Genomic DNA, 27,618 nt, shown 5'->3' with positions numbered 1-27,618 from the left:
TACCTTTCCTGATTCTAGTATGTGCAAAAAGTAGTCACTGTTTTACATAAAGATGCACTTTTCTTAGTACACAAACAGTAAAATCATGGCAACAAAATATGGTTTAATCAAATGTTAAAATAACAAACTCTTTAAATATAAGGCAACACTGATTTGTATTTTACTGAAAAGAATGAAAAAAGCAAAAACTTGATTTTTTATGTAAAATATTTTCACATTTTAATGTTTGCAACAATATCTTTCATACTTGAGCTTATTAACAACAACTGTATCTCCAAACCTGCAATACATACACAAACTGGAATTACACAAATTCCTCCAGAGGAATTAGACTTTCTCCTCTTCCTGTTCTTCAGATTGTTTCCTGGATATTAAGACATACCAGATTTGGTCGATTCCTCATTTGACTTAAAAACTCTAATTCATTACAGAAAAACCTCCTCAATTGTCCTGACCCTATTAAAAAAAGAGAATTTTATAATACATCTCTTTCTCATTAAAAATAATACCAGCACACTGTATTTCAGCCAGCTCCTGGGTATCTTAGAATTTAGGGAGAAGGGTGGGGAGAAGATATAAAAGGGACCCTTTTCATTTTTTTAGTCATCACTGTCAAGGAAATCAGTATAAGTGGAGGAACAAATAAGTGCAATAGGTTTTGGCATACTTGTATTTCGTATTTCTTAATGGCCCATATTTACATTTCATATTTCTTAACATCCCATCTTTTGCTTGTCCAATTAAGATGTGCAGTGTAATTCTACTTATTGCCTTTATTAAAATCTTTTTAAAAAGAAATCAGGAACTAAGTTTGCCTATATCTGAACAAAAGCATGCAGTATTTTTTACAATATACCAATGGTCTCCATTTGCATAAATCAGCCTTCTATCCTTCATCAGATTAGATTTCAACTCCATAAAACTCAAAACACAGTGATCAATATTTTCCATCTCTAACTGCTGATGTTCCAATTAATGTAAGAACAATTTTCCTGAGCCATTTTGTAATACAGATCAGCTTCTCAGGGCCTTAGAATATCCCTCCTAAAATCTCTCAATTTAATTCCTAGCAGGGATTAAAGTGGTATCTGCCCTAGGTATGAAACTTCTGGCATACTGAAGTAAATTTGGCAACTTCCTCGGTGTTTTATTCATCTATTTTGTAGCTTCTGGGATTTGTAAGTAGTAAATTGAGGACTATAGTGAGGCATCAGGATTTCTATATTGTTAAATGATTTCTATTGATTACAGTGAAGCAACATATCATAGGAATAGTTGAATAGTTGGCATGATTTCTAAAAAAAATATCTAGTTTTTTCCTTAGCACTGAGAGCATTCTGTGAGGTTGAAGACATATAACATACCTGTATTAGAAGATTTTCTATCCACTCTGAAAGTCAACACTATGGATCGACAGACAACTGGACTTCTGCATAAGTTTTTCAAATATTGTGTGAGCAGATCTTCTTGCTCTTCCAGCATCTGTCAAAATCAGATAAATAGCCTTGATTTGCACTCAAAGCCATTAGGTAAAATTCCTAATCCAAGTGGTTATTAAATTTCCCAATTCAAAATAAACCACTTACCCTAGCTCCTGTGCTAATTTCATTATGCTGAATGCAGATATTTCCCTTAATCCGAATATGATTTTGCAGGACCTCCCATTCCTTGGGGCTCAAACCCAACATTTGTTGCACCTGTTGGTTCTTGCAAAATACCACAACCTCACTTGTTCCATCTTCTACTAGGATTCTGTGATAATAAGTGGGATTTAAAATAAATATATCGCATTCTCATTCAGAATAATGGATATCTGTAATTCTATTCTGTATGTCATAAAATAATAATTTGAGTAGCAGGTAGTCCTTGACTTACAACTGGATGCTTAGCAACTGTTCAAAATTATGATAGATTCCCCCCTAGCTACTTATGACCCAGTTCCAAAGTCCCAGTGGCCAGCCCCCCTCTCCCAGTCACGTGACCATGTCTGGTGCACAACCTGTATTTATGGCCATTTGGAGTGCCTCGCAGTCATCTGAGTGTTTTATGAAGTTTTTGCTAAACCCAGCATTTACTTCTAATTTTTGGCAAAATCCTCCTATTGCCAACAATGGATTCACTTCAGGGCCACAGCGGTTGCTTTACGTGGCAACCCTTTTTACAACCATCATGACTTACGATTAAGGATCACTTCTCGATTTTAAATATATTTGATCAAAAAATAATTTCAGTACACCAAAAAGTTGCCAGATTTCAGGATTAAGTACTTATATAGACAAAACGAGCAAACTATTCAACATTCTATATTGTATAATTTGAATATGCATTATTGCTTTTTCCTATATGAATATATGGGGACAATAAAAATTATTAGCAGTGATAGACATTTCTTTCCAAGTACTTACTTAGCTGTAGCTTTAATCATTCCTGTATGTGACGAGCAAGAATTTTTACATTCATTGTGCCTTCCCTGGGAAGAGGGAAAATATGTTGATAAAATTGGGCTAATTGTCATGTTAGTATAAAAATGTATATGGTACAATTTCAGATTACAGGTGTGAAGTTTGAATGACCCATATGTTCATCCAAAAGAATAAGACAATACAATACAGCAATTATGACGTGAGGAAAGCAGCTTAGGAATTCCCAGATTCAAATATGGCTGATTAGATACCTCTGTGAAGATGTTGCAGAGATCACAGAACCATTGCATGGATAAAGATAGGATACATGTCAAATGGCAAGTGACTTGTGGTTGGCCCATATTAAAAGGCTGAAGTGGTACATTGGATAAATAACCTATTGGAAACTTAGGTGTGGAATCCAGATGTCTGCAAATAAAAAAGAAAAAGGGGCTTTCATCAAATTCTGCAGTTGGATGAGAAGTAAAAAAGTTTCAAGGTAACTTCTGAGGTTGATACTCACTTTGGAGAATTGTGAGATGGAGGAGTCAGAACACACACGTCACTAGAGGCAATAAAAATACAATAGACATTTCCAAATCTGTAATGAAAAAAGATGGATTTTGGATAGTAGTACAATTAAATGTGATAAAGAACCAATGAGAACGGTCGTGGAGAAGCAAAAAAAAAAGTATGTACAAACAGTACCTGAGTTAACAACAAATTCAGTTCCCTAACTCTGTCTTTTAACTTTCATTTTAAATCGGAATCCATACTTACAAACAAGTTGCTTATTAAAAATGACAGATGGCTTTGTCTTTCCTTGAGCCAACTAAGAGATGAAGCAATACAACACTTTTAGGAACTGATGAAAACAGGGTGCATATTAAAAATGTGTGGCTTCAGTGGTTCCCGAAAATACTGTGTGGCTTCAGTGTTTCAGCAGTTCAAGGAAGGAAAACACAACCATTTTTAGTAACAGGGAGCCCATTTATACCTAGTAAATTGTGTAATGAAGAATCCAGGGAATTTCCAGAGATATTAACAAGTCACTGAGAAGAGCAGAGAAAGGAGCTGATAGGGCATTTTGGTACACTGTGCTTGAAGAAGCATGGCAGCTCCGGAGAATAAACAGGCTGAGAAGACTGACAAGGGGAGCAACTGAGGCGGTCAGGCACATCACACTTGAATGTGAGAGAGATAGTGGCAACCAAGAGAAGATAGGAGGAAGGGAGGAAGGAAAGTGCTGATAGTTTGGAAAGACTAAAGCAGGGGTCCCCAACCCCCGGTCCATGGACCAGTACCGGGCCACACAAACAAGCAAAGCCCCATCCACGAGATGCAGGCAGCACACACCCTCCAGTCTGCAGAAAAACCTCTCCACGGAACCGGTCCCTGGTGCCCAAAAAGTTGGGGACCTCTGGATTAGAGCACAGGCTATAAAAGGAAGGGAGAAAAAGATGAGATGCACTAGTCTTGCTTTATTCTGTAAAATCTCTCCAGATTGTCTCTTTGCCAATGCCCAGAACAACTCAGTTTCAATTCAATCAGAACCAGCTCAGAATAGCAAGATTTCTAATTCAAAGTATATTTTCTGTGTGAAACAAAACACATTTTCTGTTCTGTAGCCAAGTGATAGCCAAGACATTAGTAAAAATTTTGAACAAATGGTTGTAAGTTGAAAACTACCTGTACTACCAAAGGCAAGCAGATATCAATAATGTCATATATGATGAATAATAATATGATGCTTCAGTACCTCTGAGATCAAGACATACCTGGAAATTTTGCACTGTAGATCCCGAAACAAAATCATAGCTCCAGGCAACAAACCCCAAAGATATGGCACAAAAGCGGCTTGAATATAGACATCCAGAAGAATTGAAGAATCATGTGTAGGTGCTATGCTCAGCTTTATAGTATAATTCCAGGGCAAGAGGCCACCTAAATAGAATAGAATCGAGCTGGAAGGGACCTTGGAGGGCTTCTAGTCAAGCCCCCTGCTCAAGCAAAAGAACCTATACCATCTCAGACAAGTGACTGTTTAGCCTCTTTTTAAAAATCTCCAGTGATGGAGCACCCACGATTTCTGGGGGTAAGCTGTTCCACTGGTTAATTGTCCTATCAGGAAGTTTCTCCTTAATTCCAGGTTGCTTCTCTCTTTGATCAGTTTCCAACCATTGTTTCTTGTCCTGCCCTCTGGTGCTTTGGAGAATAATGTGACCCCAATCTTCATGGTGGCAGCCCAGCAAATACTGGAATACTGCTATCGTGTCGCCCCTATTTCTTCTTTTCTTTAGACTAGCTAAATCCAAGTCCTGCAGCCATTCTTCATATATTTTAGTCTCCAGGCCTTTGATCATCTTAGTTGCGCTTCTCTGAATTTTTTCCAAACTCTCAACGTCTTTTTTGTGATATGGCGACCAAAATTGGCTGCAGTATTCCAGGTGTGGTCTTACTAGGGTTTTATAAAGCGGTACCAATAACTCGCATGATCTTGATTCTATGCCTGTTTATACAACCCAGGATTGTATTAGCTTTTTTGGCTGCTGCTACACACTGCTGGCTCATGGTTAAGTGATCGTCCACTAGGACTCCAAGGTCCCTCTCACAATCACAGTTTAATAGGTAGAAGACAGTTTGCTCTCAGGTTGACCCTAACACTACTTTAGCTCTAGGCTATAGAAAATTCATTTTTCCTCTTGCAGAGTAATTCTCACCAATATATTCTGAATAGACTGGTTAGTTTACTTAGGCGTGTGTGTGTGTGTGTGTGTGTGTGTGTGTGCGCGCGCGCACACACACACACACAAAGAGTATTGTCTCAGCACTTACACATTTTCCAAATAGTTACCTTTTTCCTGAGCATAGGCATCTGTTTCTGTCTTCTTTCCAGAATGAGAGTCACACAAAGTTCTTTCCATTATTTCTCCAGAAAAAGAGACCAGAGAACCTTTGGAGCTGATGAGGGAACATTTAACTTACTACATTTCCAGCTTTTCATCCAAAACAGAGATTAAAGTAAACTGAAAAGTATAAACTATAGTTTTAAGCATAACTCTAGATTAAAAACACTAACCCTAGATTAGAAATAACATAAATAAAATAAAATCAGTAAGATATCAGCATCTTCTAAATTAAAATCAGTTCAACAACAAATTTAAAAGGTATTGTCTACATCCTAATTTTAAATACTGAAAAAATAACTGATACAGGTAGTATATTTATTATTTAAGATTAACTTTGCTTCCACTCTCAACCAGTCACCAAAAGTGCTAAATTTGGGCTTCTTAAATACTAACACTATCCAAAGAAAAGTGACTTTGCCTGCCAAATGTATGCTTGATGATCATGGAACAAAGGGCTCTTCTAAAGATCTTAAAACTAAGTCCAGTCTTTTATAATATCCCAGTAAGTTAACACTAAACAATCAGGCTATTATCGTCACTATGAATTGTGCCCACACATTTAAAAACATTTTTATCATATCTATCGCAAAACTATGTTTTAAAAAGGAAGATCAGCAATTTCTAAAATCAACTCTTTAGTCAGATAGATGTCTCTCATACGCCAATTCCAAAATCTATAAATATACAGTGAAAATGCCTTCTATTTTTCCCAACAGATCTCCATTGTTACCGGCCACAGGACAGCGTATACACACACACATATATATGTATTTTTATATATGTGTTAGAAGCCCCACTCTAAGGAAAGACAGGACCTGAGAAACAGGAACTGAATTAAAAACTTTGTTAAAAGTAATTCCCTGTAAAATAAGAAAACCCATTCAGTACACAGATCCTTCTCTGTATGCATATTCTCTCACATACACAGATCACACTCACATGAAAACATGAGCATGCATGCACATATTCAAAGAGTCTTCTTCTAGCAAAAACAGTAAAAAGGGAGGGGAAATGGCTGGGGGCAAGTTAGCACTTTCTTTGGGTTTTGTTATTTTTAGCTGAGTGTTTCAGTTGTAACTTTGCAAAGAATAACAATGACTTCGTTTGTCAGAATACACAAGAATCCCATTATGTCCTAGCTGTAGTGTAAATGATAGCTAAATCTTAAGTTATGATTTTGTGTACTCAAAAAGCAAGAATAAAATTTGCTTTAACTGAAGTAAAGCAAACTAGGTTTAGTGTGAACAAGCAGCCTGGATATGTCTTGTGTCTCTCTCCAACTCTTTCCCATCTTGTGCTTCAGAATTAGTTTATATTTTATTGTTAGCCAAGATAAAGTACAACTTTTAAAAAGTAGAGCAACGAGTACCTGTATTCCATCTCATTTCCTTAAAGACCATAATTACAATTTCCACAGTAAATCTCTCAGTAAACTAAAAGAAAATACATTTTACCTCAGACTGAGTATTTCTGCAATGGAGAACATTTTTTGCTCCCTTTTTAACATGTCTGACATGGGCTGAAAAAGAAAAGATAAATACATTCATCCATTGCTCTGCCCCTTCACGTGGTGAACCTACTGTGCTGGCATTAAAATTGTTTGCTTCTACTCATGCCTAGAACTCTCAGTTAGTTCATTTTTCCCCCAAATCAAAATCAAAATAGAAAGGACTGGAAGAAATACAGATTAACCTACCTGAGAAATCCGTCTCACATGATTCACATAGGCCCCATCTGGGAATGGCAGAAAAAAGGAACAGCTCAAGTTTGATTTGTTTCCTGGAGCCAGTGAGGGCCACTTTTTGTCAAAAATATCCAAATCCTGAAAAAAATACAGCCAACTGAGACCTACCGCAGAATCAAAATGTCCAGACACTTCCACCACAAGGAATCTTGAAAGACAAAAAATTGGACTAGAAGGCCCAATCACTGGTTTTTATCCTTCCTGAGTAAATCAGTTGAAGCCCAGCAATAAATTTCACAATTTATTTTACTCTTACCGTGCACTGAGGTAGAACGAGCTGGTACAGATGGTCAACATGTAGAAATGGGAACCAGTGCAGAGAGTTCTTCAAAAACAGTAACAATACCTGAAGTGGGAATAATTTGAGAAGTCCATTAACAAATGAAACCCAAATTTTACCATAGTTTTGGCAGTGAGAAACAAACCACAGTATGCTATTTGGCAAGATTAAGTTCTAGATTACAGTTCCTTGCTTGTGTAGAACAGCATGTACAAACCTGGGGATAAAACTGGGCATGTTTTATAGTGGCCCAAATGTGCCAAAACTGATTGGCACTGTCTTTACTATTTGTAGAGAATGCTGTATGGGCACAACAAAGGCTTAGTACTTAATTAAAACACCTTTTGTGAAACCATAACAAGCAACAAAGGACAACATCCATGGGTCCATTTAAGGACAACCACAACATATGACTTAAAAAAAGAGAATAAAGAATGATAAAGAGAGTAAATTATTATATGTTTCTTGAACTAAGAGCAAGAGCAGATATCTGTCTGAAGATAGTCCAGTCGTGAGCTGATTAATATATTTTGAGGTATGGGCTTAATTCTGTATGAAAGAGCTGAAGTATAAATGAAAAAGTACAAAGTGATGTCATTCAGTTTGTTCTGGATCTCATGCACGTTACCCAACGATGATTATAGAAGAACAGAAATGCAACATTCTGAATGAATGCAATCATGTGCCATTTCTCCACTTCACTTCACCCTTACTTTCTGCTGGGCTTCGCTGGTCTCTTCAAAAGTAATAAGCTTGAGTTCCTCCTGTTCTTCATTTTCTCCAAGACTGTGGCATAGCTTAGGTTTGCCCATCCATAAAACTGTGGCCTGAAAGCAGAGTTGCATTGTGTTCCCATTTTCAGACTTGCTTTCTGAATTGTGGAAGTAGTTGCGCCACGCAAGTCCTTCCTTTTGAATCAGCAAAAACAGACGAGATACACAGGTGATCTTCTCAGTACTGTTCCTGAAATGTTCTGGCTCCTTGGTATTTGATTCTTCTATTCCCTTTTCTTTGCTTTTAGCTTTCCTTGCTGAGGGTCTCAGATCAGTTGTTGAGCTGCCGCTGTCTTTCACATCACAGGAGGTCTGTTCATAGATATGAGGACTTTTTTGGGGTCTCTTTTCAGGAATATGAAGAACTTTCACATCCTCAAAATAAAACTGTGCACAAAGCCTGTGAAGAGATGAACAGAAAAGTAGCATGACTGCAGCTCTAGAGAAGTAATAGGTAAAGGTAAAGGTTCCCCTGCACGTGCGTGCTAGTCGTTTCCAACTCTAGGGGCTGGTGCTCATCTCCGTTTCAAAGCCGAAGAGCCAGCGCTTGTCCGAGGACGTCTCCGTGGTCATGTGGCCGGCATGACTAGACGCCAAAGGCGCATGGAACGCTGTTACCTTCCCACCGTAGTGGTCCCTATTTTTCTACTTGCATTTTTACGTGCTTTCGAACTGCTAGGTTGGCAGAAGCTGGGACGAGTAACAGGTGCTCACTCTGTTACGCAGCACTCGGGATTCGACCCACCAAACTGAGATGTAATAGGGAGAAAGAAACACAAACTGCAGAATCAGGACACTCAACTGATCATAATGATTTTTCTGTAATAGACAAAGCGTGTCCTACAGTATAATGGGTTGTTCCTCCATTTCCATTCTTAGTTAGAATCTACGCAAAACACCTGCAATGTGTCAGCCTTACAAGGTAGAGCAGACTAGGAAACCACAGTTAGGAATATAATACTACTTTCATTAAAAAGTTAAGAGAAACAGAATGGGTGGAAATTCGTCAGAGGGAGATCCAGTTGAGAATGGAACTTCACTGCTAAGATTCAGCTATAAGGTGCAATGTGACATGACCACACTAAACTCCAAACATACAGAGAACAACTGGGATGGAACTTTTTATTTTAATCAAGAGAAAATCAGAATAAAGGAAAATATTCAAAATTTAATGAACTAAACATGAGCCATATTAGTACAATTATTCATATTAGGTTTCTTTCTTCATAGTTCTAAAACAATATTTTACATTTGATTTTTTTTATCTGCACCTTTGACTTGTTCTATGATTCTGCTGTTTTTAAACTTCATAAGTTTTTTAAAAAAGGACACCTGCCTTTTCTTTTTCTTTATATGCTTGGCTGTAATTGGTTGTTGTGAAGAAGAAAAGTCATTTTGAGGAAATTGCTCTATAACAAGCTGAAAAATATTCACCTGGAGGAGGCACCCTGTAGTTGAAAAAAAAATGAAATTATCAGTAATAAGCAAAGTTGACTACTATAAAAAACATAGCAGAGAGCAGAAGGAACATTTTTCAATACCCACCTTAGCAGAGGTGATGTAGGACAGGGCTTTTCAACTGGTGGTACGCGTACCACTTGTGGTACTTTGCCACATGGCAGGTGGTACGTGATTGTTAGCCAAGTGTAGCAGGGGAGGGGAATGAGCCTAAGTGAGCCGAGCCTGAGGGAGAGAGGGAGAGGCAACTACAACTGTAGGACTGTCTGGGCTCAGCAGAAGCCCCGGGAGCTGGCAGGGCTCCATCTGATTGGCACTTCCAGAAACAGCTCTGGAGGTGAACTGAAGAAAAAGGGCAAGGGGAGGGTATAAAAGGAGGTGGTTTAGGTGGAAAAAAAGACAACAGGGAAAGGTTTAATCCCTTTAAACAAATGTAATTAGTTTTACCCCCTTTAATTGAGTCTCTGTATGGCTTTTAGAAAGTTTTGTTTGAAGGTAAACTGGCTTAATTTAAAGCTAAAGCTTTTCCCAATTGCAGCAGCTTTCTATCTGTGATTGCAACATTGTGACACATGACACCCTGAGGCAGCTTAAAGAGAAAAAAAAACAGGAGTTTATTTTCTTGCTTTGCACTTGATTACTATGTCTTTAAGGGTACAGGGAAGGGATTGGGGGGATGCATTTTTACTACACTGTGAAGAGCTCAGAAGGGCCAACCAGCTAGCTCAGGAGTCTACAAACTTAGAAACTTTAAGACCCTTGGACTTCAACTTCCAGAATTCCTCAACCAGCCATGAGGGCTGAGGAATTCTGGGAGTTGAAGTCCACAAGTCTCAAAAGTGCCACGTTTAAAGACCCCTGAGCTAGCTGGTAGTGGTGCATATTAATAAACATGGATAAATTCATCATACATTTCTCAGTGCAAAAGGAAAGTGATTCAGCAAGGGAATAGTCACCAAAGAAATTAAAACTGGTACTTTTTTTCTCTACAGTTTGTAATAATTTAATTTAATTTAATTTATTAATATTTCTATACCGCCCTTCTCCCGGAGGACTCAGGGCGGTGTACAGGGCAAGAATAAAACACAGAAATTTACAAAAACTAAAAGATAATTAAATACATGCCCGATTAAAATACAATTGATACATAGTAAAAAAACCCAATAAAAATAATAAAAAACCCCACCAATCCCCCCTCAGGCCAGGCCGGCTTGCTCGAACAAGTATGTTTTCAGATCGCGGCGAAAGGAGCGCAGATCGGGCGCCGTCCGGAGCTCAACCGGTAACTGGTTCCATAGCTCCGGGGCGCCCACAGAGAAGGATCTCCCCCTGGGGGCCACCAGTCGGCATTCTCTGACCGGTGGCACCCTGAGGCCCTCTCTGTGGGAACGCACAGGGCGCAGGGAGCTTGATGCCGGCAGCAGATGTTCCCTGAGGTACTCCGGCCCCATGCCATGGAGGGCTTTGAACGCCATTACTAGCACCTTGAATCTCACCCGGAAGACAACTGGCAACCAATGCAGCTCACGGAGCAGAGGTGTAACATGGGAGTATCGGGAGACTCCCAACACAACTCTCGCGGCTGCATTCTGTACCAGTTGGAGCCTCCGGGTGGTCCTCAAGGGAAGCCCCATGTAGAGAGCGTTGCAGTAGTCTAGACGAGAGGTCACGAGCGCGTGAGTGACCGTGCATAAATCATCCCGGCTTAGATAGGGCCGCAACTGGCGCACCAGGCGAACCTGGGCAAAAGCCCCCCTAGTCACAGCCACCATGTGATCTTCCAAGGTGAGCCGCGAATCTAGGAGGACTCCCAAGTTGCGAGCCCTATCTACGGGGGGTAATAATTCACCCCCCATAGAAAGAGATGGAATATCCGAATAAACCCGGGATGAAGGTATGCAGAGCCACTCGGTCTTGTCGGGGTTGAGTTGAAGTCTGTTCCTCCCCATCCAGACCCGAACCGCCTCCAGGCAACGGGACATCACGTTGAGGGCATCACTGGGGTGGGTAGAAAGAAAAAGCTGGGTATCATCAACATACTGATGATACCCAACTCCAAAGCCACGAATGATCTCACTCAGCGGTTTCATATAGATGTTGAACAGGAGAGGCGAGAGGACCGACCCCTGAGGAACTCCACAAACGAGAGACCTCGCGGTCAACCTCTGCCCTCCCGTCAACACCGACAGCGAGCGTCCCTGGAGATAGGAGGAGAACCACTGTAAAACCGTGCCTCCCACTCCCAATCCCCTGAGACGCCGCAGCAGGATACCATGGTCGATGGTATCGAAAGCCGCTGAGAGGTCTAATAGGACTAGAACAGAGGAATGACCCCTGTCCCGAGCCCTCCAGAGATCATTCACCAGCGCGACCAATGCCGTCTCCGTGCTGTGCCCGGGCCTGAAACCCGATTGGTACGGGTCTAGATAATCCGCTTCATCCAGGACCAAAGGGAGCTGATGCGCCACCACACTCTCAACAACCTTCGCAAGAAAGCGAAGGTTGGAGACCGGACGAAAGTTGTTCAATACAGCTGGGTCCAAGGCAGGTTTCTTGAGGAGGGGCCTCACCACCGCCTCTTTCAAGACGGCAGGGAAGCTACCCTCACTCAAAGAAGCAGATATAACTGCCTGGAACCAGCTGCGTGTCCTCTTCCGGGCTGCATAAACCAGCCAGGAAGGGCACGGGTCCAATAAACATGTGGTGGAGCTCAGTCTCCCCATAATCCTGTCCACTTCCTCCGGAGTCACAGAATCAAACTCCTCCCAAGTGATATCGACAAGACCACCCGCGTCCTGATCGCCAGACTCTGCCCAGTCAGAGTCCAGACCGGTCCGAATCCGAGCGATTTTGTCCGACAGATAGTTGTTAAACTCCTCGGCACGACCCTGCAAGGGTTCCTCCCTCACCTCCTGATTAAGGAGGGAGCGAGTCACCCTAAACAGAGCGGCCGGGCGATTATCTGCGGACGCGATAAGGGTAGCGAAGTGATTAGACCTCGCCACCCTTATCGCAGCGAGATAAGACCTAATATGGGTTCTTAGTCGCAATCGGTCGGATTCGGATCGGCTGGACCTCCAACCGCTCTCTAGGCCCCGTCTCCAGCGCTTCATCTCCCGGAGCTCCGCGGAGAACCATGGAGCTCGACGGGATCTGCATCGGGTCAGGGGCCGCAAGGGTACAACTCGATCAAGAGCCTCAGTGGCTGCCCTTTCCCAAGCTTCCACTAAGGCATCTGCCGAGCTGTGAGTGGGGGAGGCAGGTGGGGACCCCAGCGCTGCCTGGAACCTCACGGAATCCATTAAGCGTCTGGGGCGGTACCATCTAACTGGTTCCACACACCCACGGCGGGGGGTGGCAAAGCGGAAGACCAGCCGCAGGAGATGATGATCGGTCCATGACAGGGGCATAATAATTGGGGAGCCCCCACCAAGATCATCTAACCACCGACCAGATAAGAAAACTAGGTCAAGGGTGTGGCCTCCCTCATGAGTCGGTCCTGAAATTACTTGCGTCAGGTCCATGGCCGTCATGGAAGCCATGAACTCCCGAGCCAACTCAGATGATCCTCCTAGAGATGGTAGATTGAAGTCCCCCAAAACTATAAGTTTCGGGAACTCAACCACCAACCCAGAGAGGACATCGAGAAGCTCAGGCAGGGCTTAATAGTTTATTAATTTTAGAATAAAATACAAAAATACAAAAAAAAATAGTAGGACACAGTGGGGAGGAAAAAGGGGGCAAAAGTGAGGGGGAGAAGGGAAAAAGTATAGACTTTCTCTGTTGCAGTATAAGGAAGCATTAACATTGAACCTCAACTTTTTACTTTTCCATAATATTATAAACTAGCCATTTCTATAACAACAAATGAATCTAATCAGTAAAACCCCAAATCTTCCCCCTCTTTTTTTAGTCATCTAGTTTTTGACAACTTGCTAAGCACTGGTGGTACTCAATTATTGTCATGTCCTAAAAGTGATGCTGAATTTAATAACGGCAGCAAGACTTTTGGTAGCGCAATATTGGAAGAAGGAGGATTTGCCTACTATAGAAGAATGGACTTTAAAAGTATCGAACCTGGCAGAAATGTCAAAAATTTCAGCATATTTGAAGGATCATTCTCAACAAAGATATATCTTGGAAGGGAGAAGATGGATTGATTATATTCAGAATAAATATGGGACTAAAAAGTTTCATTTAGCATTTGAATAAGTATTAGATTTATAAGATTTGTTATTTAGTTATTTTTTAAGGAGAGTTAAAGTGCGATAGGATTTAAAGTGTTATTATAGCTAGTTAACATATTATAGTTTAAGATTGTTAGGGTCAATACCCTGTATTATGCTCTGGGAAGTCGGGGGGGGGGAGGGGAAACTGGGAGGGGGTGGGGGAGGGATGAGATTCATGTTTAAAATATATTTGTAAAACTCTTTAATAAAAAAAAGAAACTTCTCTTCTTCACATGCTGTTGGTGCAACTGCCCAAATAACATTTTTTGCCCCTCTTTCCCTCTTCATCAGTATTCAGAAGCAGCTACTTTCACTTCCATATAGCATACTGTGCAAATAGCACACTGCTTGCAGAAGAACTATTTTCACTCTGCTGACTGTTGGGCATCAAAATAAAGCTGAACATTTTATGTATGTACACCCTGAGAGGCTTCCACTCTCAACTAAAATTTATCTTTAAAACGGCTTTAAATAAAATCTCAGGCTTGTGTAGGTCCCTAGATCACAAGAAATTTCTCCAAAATCATCTCACAAAAGAAAGAGAATACTTTCATTTTATTTATGGCAGAGTTGGTTAAAACTGTTTCCTTAAAAAAAAACTGCACTTCTGCAAACTTGTGTTTCAAGTCTGCTGATACTTGAAACAAGTCTGCTGATAACCCTCTTTCCTAGCTACATAAACAGTATAATTCAAATAACTAAATAGGAATACAAAAAATAAGATTATCAGCTAAAATTGCATAGACTACCAGGCAGACAACCTGATGGGTAGCTTCATTTTAATATTAATTAGTATTAAGTGGCCATTATTCTATATTTCCCTCAAATTATAGATAAAACTCAGTCAAATAAACAATGAACATACCTATTAGTGATGTGTCAGTGAATGGTCTGCAATCTTTGTGGAAAATTATACAAGGAAGACTGTTACTTCTGTCTCGTAATTGGAGGGAACCACTACTGGAATACTCCAGCACTCCAAGCAACAGCTATCCTCCCACCCCAAAAATAAAAGGTGATTATTAGCCATTGACAGGAAAAGAATACAACTATTCATTAATTATGTTCGATCCTTATAAGAATACTCTTTTGTTTATTTTTCTAGGAGTATCTAAACCACAAAACTTTTTACAATACAGAGAACTAATGTCAGCTTGATACTTCTCTGGAATTCTGTCATCAGTTGTTTTGTTTGCAAACACTAATTCTTAGTAAAAGAACCTATCACTTCAATCAAATGGAATCGAGGGTCTTTCTTTCCTAGGGACCTAGCTGGGGCAAGCCTGACAACTAATTTGATGTAGTGGTTAAAATATTTAGGCTAGAAACCTGGAGACAGTGAGTTGTAGTTGTACACACAGCTAGCTGGTTGACTTTTGCTCCTTCTCAGTCCTAGGAAGGAGGCAAGGGCAAATCACTTTTGAAATCTTGTCAAGAAACTTCAGGCACTTGTCCTGGTATTTGCCAGGACTCAACACACACGGACACATGTTTATTCTCTGAGTTTAGTATACATCAAAAGACTATTCTTTCTCTCAATCTTTGAGAAGATAAGTGTCATACTTACCAATGGTGGATGAAAACATTCAGCTGACAAAATGCAGTAGTTCTGGGCCAATGTGCAATTTAATTCTTGCATATTTAGGTTGCAGATCTTTGAGTCAGAATGCAACTGCTGCAGTGGACCACAGCTTTCCCAGCAGCTCCTCTCAACCATACTATACAGTTGGACAAAATGTGGAATCTGACACGGTGGCTCCAGAATCTGGTACTAGGAAAAGGTTTAGGAGTTAAGTTATCTCCACATAGAAGATAAATCCACAGGATTATGGAAAAAGGTATTACCTGGTCTAGGAGACAGTGGTGCTTTTCTGCCAGAATCTCTACGTGCAAGTTTCTTTCCTGCTTCTTGGGTAGCAGCAGGGAATTCAGAATAGGAACAATAAACTTCTCTATTAGTTCTTGAGAATGATGGCTAAAGCAAAGCTGCATTTTTTGGTGCTGAGTGAAATAACAGAACCTAGAAAGATTTAAGATAACATGACATTCTTCGGAGATGTAATGAAGGGAAATGAATTTCAGGTGAAGAAAATTTAGGGGGAAAAATCAGAAGAACATAAAACAGGACAAAGAACAAATTCAAAGTAATTTACAACATAATTTCTTGAGATTATTTATTCCTTGTACCCAAAAAATCTGGTGCTCTTCAGATGCTCTATATTTCAACTCCAACAAACTCAGCCAATATTACTAGTGACTATGAGCCTAAAATAATATTAAAATCAAACAAATCTGGATTGATAAGTACTAAAAATTTATCTCAATATTTGTATTGTGTATAATAATCGCTTCCTATAATTTAGGCATTACTACTCACCAACATATGAGAAAAATGCTTCTCTGGGCCGATACAATATAGGGAAATTCTAGGCCTTGGATATTCTTTGAATAGGATCACAGACTTGGATAGGATCACAAAGGCTCTGAAATCCAACCATCTGCTCAGTGGAGGAATCCAGATTAAAAACATCCACAAAAGGGTTGTCTTATGCTTGGATACAACTAACAAAAGGTAATTTGGGTAATTTGTTTTACTACCAAGCTGCTCTAGGAGGGTTTTCTTAATGTTCGACTGGAGGTTGCTGCCACATAATTTAAATCCACTTTTTATATTCTGCATTCTAGAATAACAGATCTTTGCTTTTGTAGGTTTGAACTGTGGGGTCCTTGGTGTTCTCTGAGCTTGGCTGTATTCATTACCAAGTCAGGTAGGAAACATCATGGTAAGAGATTTAAGAAGCTCAGAGAATTAAGAAGGCTCCACACTCATTTGCACTATTCAGGTGACTCTGAATAAACTTCCAAGTGGCCTCAACAACTCTCAGAAAGAATGCTAATGACCAGATGACTGCAAGGAATATACGTCCTTCCATCCTCCACCATTCAGTAAGAAATGTAGACATTTCTTAGAAGAGAAGAGAAACGTCTTCAAGGAAAAACAAAGCCCAGTTGCCTTTTGAAAAAGCACCTTTGGATCTTTTATGAATTGAAGTATTTTTTTCCTTGTTCCCTGTCAGAGCTTCAAACTCTCTTAGTGCAACCTGTTCTCTGCCAAAAATCGCTGCTACTGTCCTATTCACTCACACTGAGAGCTGTCTGTCCGGAAACTGCTACCTTATTTCTTGGGCCTGTATTTGTAGTATTGGGAGTTCCACAGCCTCTGACCAGAGTACATGGAGACTTGCATCCTGGCTGCAATTCTTGGGGACTCAGTTTGCATGCGACTGTATGCAACCTGTAATTGCAGAGGTGCCTACATGTGCCTCTCTGCATATGTGCATTGGATTGCACATATTCACCCTTTTAGTCTTAAACTGCAGGAAAAAAGAATTATCTTAAATTATAGAAAATTAGTATCAGGCCTTAAGTGTATGCCTGAAGAAAGGTTATACAACTTCATATTATCATAGGCCATTGATTTTAATCACACACACCTTTGTTCAAATATTTCCAGCAAGTTGACCAGATAAAGATAGAGTGACAGGCTTAAATTATAACGCAAGAGTAGTTGCAGGTAATAATTTCCAAAGCAGTTTACAGGTTGATGTAATATGCTATATACTGAAAAACTCTTTAGCACAATGGTAGTATGTAGACAAGCTCCAAAAGCAGCAGGAATAGTAGGTAAAGGCATCTCCAAAAGATGGACATCTCGGAGCTAACATGTAAAGCATAAAGAAAAATTGAAGATTTAAAAATTTTTCCAACAATTTTCACACAATAATTGGCTTTACAGTCAGTCAGGAAACTAACTGGGCAACATAGTACACAATCCTCATCAGAATGCATCCTTGTCCAATAAGGATTTCTTGCTTTTAAATCAGAAACCTCTCCTGGCATAACTGCACTGTAGCTGGAAACAGCCTCTTATCTTATCTCTTATCTTCTTTTCAGACAGTCTACTTTCTTTAAAACTGCATTTCTAATGGAGACTGTAAACTACTCCAAGCCAACTCACCTCTATGCATGCTCCTGGTCGGAATCCACAGCCAGTATTCAACATCTGCCGATAAGCAAGACAAAGTACGTATTTGTTATCTAGTTCATAGAGGCCAGCTTGGGCATTTAACACTTGAGTGATAGTACCCTGAAAAGAGAATAATGAAAGGTTATGCTATAGATAGTTTGTAATGCTTACCAGAGTCATGTCTGAAGAAATGTTCAAGTGCAGGTTGAAAACAAAGTTTTCTTTGTATAAGTGTCACAATTTACTTACAGTATAAGAGATGAGCTTGGATTTTCTAACAGAACCCAGTATAATTTCTTCCTTCTGCACTTTGAATAAACTTTTAGGCTGTATAGAAGGCATCGTGGAAACTGGTGCCAAGGAACGTCCTTGTGAAGTTACATCTAGACATTGTTCCTTTGTTTGTTCTTTGCAGTAAGGCAGAAGGCATGATGAAGAGCTGGCTCTGAAAACATTCTGTCCAGCACTTTTGAGGCAAGATATCTTCAAGTCAGTTAGGACATATTTGTGCCCCAGTTGTAGTGCATGATGCCAAACCAAGTGGGGAGCCTTCTAGGATAGAGAAATCAGGGAAAATGTCAAAATTCAGCACCTATAAGAACATCTGTGGAGCTTTTCTGATTCTAAGGTCACTTGAAGTACATATGACATTAGTATCAATGAAGGCCTATTCCACATTGTCACTGGAGACTGCTTTATTGATTTTCCTTCCAGTATATTGTATGAGCTCTTTTAAGAGAAAGAGCAATGTAATGTACAAGCAGTACTATTAGGCAATCCATGTATAATTAGATGCTACCTTTACTATTCCATTGTGGTGCAGTGGTCAATACTGCAGTCTACCTCTGCTGACTGTTGGCAATTCGGCAGTTTGAGTCTCACCAGCTCAAGGTTGACTCAGCCGTCCATCCTTCCAAGGTCAGTAAAATGAGGACCCAGATTGTGGGGGGCGATATGCTGACTTTGTAAACCGCTTAGAGAAGACTGTAAAGCATTGTGAAGCGATATATAAGTCTAAGTGCTATTGCTATTCCCAAGCCCAATAGGAATTTAATAATGAAGAAAACCAACCCACACTGGTTGTGATGCATGATTAGCAAAATCATCATTATCCTCCAAAAATCTTAGCAGACCAATTTGGCTTCTACTTCCTCAAAAACAGTATATCTCAGCCTATGAACCACATAATTGGTCATGGTGGTTATTCATCAACCAACCTCTCTGTAGAAATTTAAGAAAAGGCATAGCTCTATTTTGAATAAAGGATAAAATAAACATACAGTAAATAAACATACTTGTACTACCACTGGAACACAAGCAGACGAACTAAAACACTTCAGGAAGAGGAAGAAGAAAGTCTTTTGGTTGAAATAGAGAATAGTAGTCAACCTGACTAGTTCACCTGCCACATTCACCTTCGCTGTATTCTTATTCTGAGGCCTAAAAAAAGCAAAAAGAGTCCTGGCAGATCAGCAAAATGTACATTTCATAAGGCATTGTGTTTCTAATCATGGGCAATCAGATGCTGCCAAAAATCTCACAAAGAGGACATGAATGCAATCTCGTTCTTTTACTGTAAACAACTTATGATTTATGAATATTAATTACCAGTATTACAATTTCATTAGCATGTTCCAGGCCTGACCTCCCTCAATTCAGACCTACCTCCCAAATGTAGGGTGAATGTAGATGTTTAGTGGTTATTCCCAAAGTATAGGATGTAAATTAAATCCATCGGCTGATACTAATCAAATTATACTACAGATGAAAAGAAGCTACCAAACACTGTTTTATAAAAAGAGCAGCCTACTGAAATCTTGCAGCAATTGGCTGAGGCACCTGAGACCACAAATGCTTCCTCATTTAGGCACATTATTGCGCAAGTTCCAGAGACTCTAGTTCCATCTCAATTGCTCAATAGGTCCCTTTGGATTCTGGGAGTCTTGTTTTTTTCTTTATCTCTTCTATTTGTTCCTTGAATGAGGTAACTGACCCAGCAGCAATGGCCATTATTGGCAGTTAATGAGATTACAGGTAATCGTCACTTAACCACTCTCCTGTTTAACAACCATTTGAAGTTATTATTATGAGAAAGTAACTTTACAATCAGTTCTTGCACTAACGACTGGCAGCATCCCATAGTCAAGTGGTTGCCTTTTGTGTGCCTCACAGCTGGCTTCAGACAAGAACAGTCAATACAGAAACCAAGAGTAAAATTGCAAGTTGTGATCATATTATATCTTGCTTAATGACTATCACTTAGCGAGTTACCAGTCCTCATTGTGGTCATTAAGCAACAGAGGGTAATGGCCATTATTGTTCCATTACAGATAGTCCTTGACTTATGATTTAGAATTAAAATAGCATTATTTTCCCTCTTCTTTTGATATAGGAAATATGAAAATAAGATTGATATGAATAAAATTTTTAGCTATATAAATGCAATTAACATTGAGAAAATCATAACTGATAAAGATACTTTAAATATTGATGGGAAATTAAACCTTAACAAGAGCATGAAAAACAGGATTTTAATGAATTGATATTATTTGTATATTAGCAAAATATGATGAAGATGTTTACATCTAACTCTGTATATATCAATAGTACCAAGAATTAATCATGTTTTTAATTTTTACAGGTTTTAGTAGGGCTTTGTAAAATTTAATTTCTTTTAATATTTGTATTCATTGTTTTTATTGTTGTTTTTATTGCTGTTAGCCGCCCTGAGTCCTTTGGGAGATAGGGCGGCATATAAGTCCCATAATTAAATTAAATTAAATTGTGTAATGAAGGGAAAATGGAAAAAATATGGGGGGGGGGGGGAAAGGAGAATCAGGGAAAAAAATACTGGATTGTGCAGTACTGAATAGACTTATACTGAAGAAGTTAATGTTAAATATGTGAACCCAGACAACGTATTGTTTACTAAGCTCTAAAGATTGTAATTCTTAAAAATTAATAAAACTTAAAAAAAGAAGTTACACAAAAGTGAATACCTGCAGATAAAGAGATATATGCTGCACCCATGTGTATCCCTTTAAAGAAGCCACACCTTTTCCTGGAAAATGTGCATTTAAATTAAGATGTCTCCATCCTCACTTTCTTAACAATTAAGGAAGGAAATGGATGAGATTAGGGAGAGGAGTGATCAATATGCCTGTCGGGCCTCGGCAGCCCGACACACGAGGGGGGGCCCCTCCACCCCCCCGGCACACCCGGCTTCCCTCCCACCGACCCCACCTGGTTCCTGCATGGTCCGGCGAGTCCAGAGGCCCGCAACGCTCCCCCCGTCGCCTCCGGACGCGCCGCGGCTGCTTCCAGCGCCCGGCGGCGCGTCATCACGCGGCTCCCCGGCGTGGAAGGCTCCGAGACCCGAGCCTTCTCTTCTGGCGCTTCCGGATGCGCCGCTGCTGCGGCCCTCGCCTGGTGACGAGACTACGCGCGGCTCCCCGGCTCGGCCGTCTCCGGGGCCCGCGCCGCCTCTTCTGGTGCCTCCAGACGCGCCGCGGCTGCCGGCCTCGCCCTGCGGCGCGTCTGCGCGCGGCTCCCCGACTCGGACGGCTCCGGGACCTGCGCCGCGGCTTCTGCTCCCTCGGAATGCGCCGCGGCTGCTGTGCTCGGCCGGCGGCAAGTGTGAGCAGCGGACCCCGGCCTGCAGCCTGCCCGGCGGAGGCCTGAGCCGGCCCAATGTCTCTGCGGCCTGGAAGGACACCGACGCCATGCCTGCGCGGGACCGTGTGGCAACGCCGATAGGGGATGGGTCCCTCCCCCCTATGGTGTCCGGGTGGCTGGGTGACAGGGGGCTTCGGGGGTGGGTGCAGCAGGGAGTGGGTGAGGGAAAAGGGCACGGTGGTGGCGACACGTTGTTGCCTACAACAACGCAGTGCATAGCAGCACTGGGTTCTCCCCCTTTAAAGTGGTATCTGGTTACGAGTTTGTTCCTATCGCAGGGTGCGATCAGGGGGCCCCAGCATCCTGCACACCTGGGGCGTGGATGCACCGGTTGGAGGAGGTGTGGGGGGTAGCTAAGAAGGCGTTAGAGCGAGCAGCAGAGTCATACAAAGAGCAGGCGGACAGGAAAAGACGGCCGTTCGCACCTCCCAAAGTAGGTGATCTCGTCTACCTCTCTACAAAATACCTGCGGCTGCAGGTGCCATGTAGAAAGCTAGGGCCCAAATACCTCGGACCTTTCCAAGTTATACAGGTAGTCAATCCCGTCACCGTCAGACTCCGGCTACCTCCTCTACTTGGAAAGATACACCCCGTTTTCCACAGCGGCCTGCTGAAGCCTGCTACGACCGCCTCCGCGGCGGCAGGGGTGGGAGGCCCGGGACCTGTACAGGGCAGTCACTATGAGGTACAGGAGATCCTGGACTCCCGAAAACGAAGGGGGCGGGTGCAATACTTGGTGCTCTGGAAGGGGTACCCCATGGGGGAGGCCACCTGGGTACGGAAGGAGGATGTGTGTGCACCACGCCTTCTCCGTGCTTTCCACCGGAAACACCCGGGGCAGCCGGGGGAGACCTCGGGGGGGACAGTTGATCACCTTACGGATTGCTTACCTCTCTCTCCTTGCATTCCAGGTGGGCCCCTGGTAGAGGGGGCAGCATGTCGGGCCTCGGCAGCCCGACACACGAGGGGGGGGCCCTCCACCCCCCCGGCACACCCGGCTTCCCTCCCACCGACCCCACCTGGTTCCTGCATGGTCCGGCGAGTCCAGAGGCCCGCAACGCTCCCCCCGTCGCCTCCGGACGCGCCGCGGCTGCTTCCAGCGCCCGGCGGCGCGTCATCACGCGGCTCCCCGGCGTGGAAGGCTCCGAGACCCGAGCCTTCTCTTCTGGCGCTTCCGGATGCGCCGCTGCTGCGGCCCTCGCCTGGCGACGAGACTACGCGCGGCTCCCCGGCTCGGCCGTCTCCGGGGCCCGCGCCGCCTCTTCTGGTGCCTCCAGACGCGCCGCGGCTGCCGGCCTCGCCCTGCGGCGCGTCTGCGCGCGGCTCCCCGACTCGGACGGCTCCGGGACCTGCGCCGCGGCTTCTGCTCCCTCGGAATGCGCCGCGGCTGCTGTGCTCGGCCGGCGGCAAGTGTGAGCAGCGGACCCCGGCCTGCAGCCTGCCCGGCGGAGGCCTGAGCCGGCCCAATGTCTCTGCGGCCTGGAAGGACTCCGACGCCATGCCTGCGCGGGACCGTGTGGCAACGCCGATAGGGGATGGGTCCCTCCCCCCTATGGTGTCCGGGTGGCTGGGTGACAGGGGGCTTCGGGGGTGGGTGCAGCAGGGAGTGGGTGAGGGAAAAGGGCACGGTGGTGGCGACACGTTGGGGGGGCCTTACCTGCCTGAGCGACGGGCGAAAGGCCTTGTAGGGGAGGGGTGGAGAAGTTATAGGGAATGGGAGGGCGGAGGCATGTTTGGGTGGAGTTTGGGTGGGGTTTTTGGATGTGTATATAGCAGCGTTGGGTGCAAATAGCAGCCAACGCTGGCTTTGTTTCTCGTTGCGACTATTGCTCTGAAGAATAAAGTGCTTCTAGACTGCAGCAGAAGTCTCTCGTTCCTGTGTTCGGCACCTACCCTGCTTGTTGCAGGACGAGTTTTGACAATGCCTAAATAATAGTAAATCTTTACCTGGCACTGAGTAGCTCTGCAGCTGTCCCAGGGTAGAAAACAGGGATGGTACTAAGATTCTTCTCTGATCCAGACAGTACTTGAATTGGTTCTTCTAGGATCTCCAAATATCCAGTTGTGCCCTCGCCTATCTGGGGAACATATATCCAACTAGGGAAGAGTGACAGATGTTCTAGCCACTCAAGCTTAAAATGCAGGAACTGCCCAAAAGAGAAAAAGTGACATTAGCTATACAAAGGCTAAATGGCCTTTATTTGAAACTTGTAGATGCATATAGAAATACCTATCATGCTAATCCCATTCAGGTTTAATACATATTGACTCTACTAGACAGTAATTTAGTTGCCCGCTCCAAAACGTTATTTGAATATTTCCAGCAAAATCCTATTGGATAGGAAGGGAGGTAAATTCAGCTTCCTTCATCTGAACATCAGTGTATTTACTAGCAGCATGAATGAACCAAGTAGAGGAAAACAAGTGAATAAACAGTCTCACAAACTGCATCATGACTACATGTGATAACTAGAACTGTATTTGATCCTCCAGATGTTGTGTATGTGTATATATGTATGTATGTATGTATACACAGACACACACACACAAAATATTTGGCTGTTAATCTTGACATCAATATTACTTCAAAAATCAGATGCTAAGCATCAAGGAGTATGTCTCCAATTCCTGTTTATGAGCACACCAGGGTTAGTTGATGATTGCAAGAAACAAAAAGACTTGGTCTTGATCCAGCTGCATATTCTATTTAACTGGATACCCGGTATCTATCCCAGTGCATAATGAGAATAATTTTAAAGGCCCCCCAATCATCACTTTTATTTTTTCTGCTAAGATCTGTAATGTCTCTCTCCTAAGCAGCACTGGATAGCTAAGCAACAGAACATCTTAGTGCCATACCACACAGGGAAGTGCTCCAGTGTTATCTTGCAAATAAACACTTCCATCCATCATCTTATTTTTTTTTCCTGGTGTTTCAATTCTCAAGTAGCCTATGAGCATCAAATGAGATTGTTCCAAATATTTCTGGTCAGGCAAAATAGTTTCATTTTGGTGGATCCATTCTCTGAATTCATCAGAACTTGAGGTTAAACGACTACAGCAAGGTATATGCCGAGATTGAAGATCAGAGATAGAAGTAATGCTGGAACATATAATTATGTTAATTTATAGTGAAGAATGAAGACATAAATGTTGTTATTGTAGAGTTAAAACAAATAAAGACCTCCATATAAATTGTTTTGACCTTTGAAATTAAAACAAGATATATCTGTAAAATATTAATTATAAACAATGGGTTTATTAAACTGTCACAGCAAGTGGCAGAAGCTAACCATTACTGAAAAGCTAAGTAGAGTCAGATCTAATTGTGTTTGAATGAAAAAATACTAGAAACTCTAGGGCTCAGAAATGTACAGTTGAAAAAAAAATTCGGAAGAGGGTAATAGTAGTAGTATTTAAATGGTTACCCTAAGAAACCAACATAGACTTGTCCATGAATTCAACAAGGAATTGAGTTCAACTTGAGGGAAACTTTCTCTTCACTTTTATTGCTTGCTATGCTGGCGGGTTGTATTTCACTTTGCTTCCTACTGATCAGCATATCTGTTCTTTTCCCAAGTGTAACATTTTATTAAAAGTCACAAACCGCAGCTCACTTCATTTATTTCTGAGGCAGAGGGTTAGTTGTGCATCTCATGAATGATAATTATCGCCACTGAAGGCAAATATACGTTTCCCAGGATAATGTTGCAGGATCCAATCTGAGTCAGTCACCGGGGCCAGAGATTTAGTCTTCCAAGGTTTTCAACCCGTGCTATGAACTTCTCTGAATGAGGGCAAAGTAGAACCCCATCTTGTCCAACACTTTACTACCCTCACCATCCGACCCTTTCAAGGGAGGCTTAACTAAGTTAGGTGGGGCTGAAGGAGATTTTCGCTTTCAAGCGCCTTGCTGGCGGCGAGACGCCAAAAGACTAACCACGTTTACTGGATTAAACTGAGAGCCTACGCCCCCGTGTGTAGTACGTAACCTTAAACCAGGGGTAGGCAACCTCGGCTCTTTTATGACTCATGGACTTCAACTCCCAGAATTCCTGAGTCAGCATAGCTGACTCAGGAATTCTGGGAGTTGAAGTCCATGAGTCATAAAAGAGCCGAGGTTGCCTAGCCCTGCCTTAAACTAATCACGCTAGATGTCCTCGCACAATAAACTAAACCACAAACTAGCAACAAACGTTTTGGCCCAGCAAACTCGTTCCTCTCGGAATATTGGTAAGCGGAGAGCAGGAGAGGAGGTGGAAGGGAAGAAAAATAAAATAAAATAAAATAAAATAAAAAGACGGACGATCGATTGAAATGTCACGCCGGCGACACCGCCCCCCTTTTGTCGCCCCCCCCCACCTGCCGGCGCGTGCTGGGCTGCTGCGATTCGGGTCCCAGAAACGCTTCAGTGACTGCCGGCGGCTGCTCGCCATCTCGTTGCTCTCGCCCTTGCAAAAGCGGGAAGCGCGGCCTGCGCAACTCGCGAGGGCGTCCGAACGGAGACTTGGGGGCGCGACTTTCTCGAACCGGGAGCCACCGCTTCACCGCCCGCTCCTTCTGGCCGTTGGAGGAAGGCGCCGGGTATTGCAGGGAGGACCGCCCTGCATGCACGTTATTCCGCGCGGACGCTTCCGCACACGACTTCCTTGCTAAACTGCACGGAATTCAGTAAGCAAAAAGGGTATCTGCAAACCGCAGACAATGCCCAAAACCAGAGATAACTTGGCTAAGCGTATCTGAAACTACCTGGAACTGATTTTTTTTTTAGTATACTGTTCTCTCCATCTCAGCCCCTACAAGTATTTTGTATGAAATGCTATTTTTTGCTTCATATTTCAATGTTTAAAAAATAGCGGTTAGGAACTTCCAGGGCGCAGGCGATTCATTCGCCCGCACGTTGCAAATCGAAGGAGGCTGCTACCCGGATGTCGTCACTCACGAAAGGTCTACGAAAAAGCAGAGGGAGCACAACTGCGGTATCAAGCCGAGGGCCAGCCGGTTGCTCGTTAAGACGCCTGCCGGGGGATCTAGCCGTGTTTTGCATTTTGAAAAGCGGCTGTTACCTTGCATCCCGAGACGAGATGCACGCTATGAGTAACAAGCTGCTTAAATTGACTTCATAAACTATTATGGTTTAAATCACACGTGCATTTAAAGGTAGTATGGATAGAGAAAACTAACTTATCTTTACCAACTTAAAATCGATTGTAAGTTGAAAATCGATGCATGGACTAAATCTGTCTTAGAAAAACAGGGTCTTTCTCTAGTTGCAGCTTTCACTTCCACCCTAACAAGAAGGTGGAGGCACCCTAACTTAAATAGGATTGTCGGCTCTACTTTTTCAATATTCTATAGACAAGTTGAGGTCAAGAGACGGAAGAAGCGATTGTTTCAGCTTTTCGAGTGTGCAGAAATACACGTGCTGTCAGATTTTACTATCATAGAGCCCTCTAAATAAGGGTCGAAAAGACTCCTCTGCATTGGTTAATAAGCCAGACTCCTTAGTTTCCTTTTCCCCTACTTAAATATATACGTCTTCAGATGGAACTGATTGCTGCCTCTAAAACTTGACTGCGAAGTTTAGAATTTTGCCGCATCTGTAGTTTCCCAGTATAAATTCTGAAAAGAGACCGTGGGAAGATTGAATAAATGCTGAGGATTCAGGGTCTATCGAAATTATCTTCTGTAGAGAATAAATTATTGTCCATCAATACCTTTTTATTTTAAAAAATCTAAATAGAAAATAAGAGTCCATTATTGTTAGTCCTAACCTGAAAGTCATAAAAAACAAAAAGGATTAAGAAACATTTTAAAATCCCAATTTAAAGATATGCATTATCGTTTTTGAGAATTTAGTAATATAGTCCACTGTGAATATTGCAAGTGTGAAATAAAACTAAAGCTACGTACATGTTGCTAAAAATTCAGTGTAATCAGATTTTGATGATGAGGTTTTTTTAAAAAGGCAGCAGCCAGCCCACTTTGCTGATAATAGAAGATAAGCAGTGGCGAGCCACTTCCTATTCACTGCCAAAATCCCTGCACGTTGTATCCATGTAATCGGCAGAGTCGAGTTCAACACAGAGGCAACTTTGCTTTGTTTACTTTTCTGGGGAGC

The 27,618-nt window shown here is 42.3% G+C and overlaps 1 protein-coding gene across 1 annotated transcript; it reads right to left on the bottom strand.

The window, feature by feature from the left end:
* Nucleotides 1–211: 211 nt before the first annotated feature.
* CTC1 (CST telomere replication complex component 1) lies at nt 212–26,386 on the bottom strand. Its single transcript, XM_083352829.1, has 23 exons — nt 25,860–26,386; nt 24,357–24,600; nt 23,445–23,644; nt 19,118–19,262; nt 18,072–18,374; nt 17,814–17,942; nt 17,290–17,513; nt 15,641–15,815; nt 15,363–15,566; nt 14,661–14,784; nt 9,445–9,556; nt 8,049–8,508; nt 7,312–7,401; nt 7,008–7,133; nt 6,766–6,830; nt 5,257–5,363; nt 4,181–4,346; nt 2,926–3,003; nt 2,675–2,831; nt 2,406–2,470; nt 1,587–1,752; nt 1,365–1,482; nt 212–456 (listed from the first exon to the last, which is right to left on the bottom strand). The coding sequence occupies exons 1-23, from the start codon at nt 25,931–25,933 to the stop codon at nt 353–355; spliced, it is 3,636 nt and encodes a 1,211-aa protein (XP_083208955.1). The 5' UTR covers nt 25,934–26,386; the 3' UTR covers nt 212–352.
* Nucleotides 26,387–27,618: the final 1,232 nt, after the last annotated feature.

The sequence above is a fragment of the Vipera ursinii genome, assembly GCF_947247035.1.
Source record: "Vipera ursinii genome assembly, chromosome: 2".
NCBI classification, from domain to species: Eukaryota; Metazoa; Chordata; class Lepidosauria; order Squamata; family Viperidae; genus Vipera; species Vipera ursinii.
The sequence above is the reverse complement of the archived record's forward strand: the minus strand, read 5'-3'. Positions and strand labels throughout refer to the sequence as shown.

Coding starts and splice junctions, on each gene's coding strand:
- CTC1 (XM_083352829.1), bottom strand. CDS start 25,933: ATGGCGAGCAGCCGCCGGCAGTCACTGAAGCGTTTCTGGGACCCGAAT. Junction 7,402..8,048: donor CCAGCGAAGCCCAGCAGAAA/GTAAGGGTGAAG, acceptor TTCCCACTTCAG/GTATTGTTACTGTTTTTGAA. Junction 1,483..1,586: donor AAATTAGCACAGGAGCTAGG/GTAAGTGGTTTA, acceptor TGATTTTGACAG/ATGCTGGAAGAGCAAGAAGA.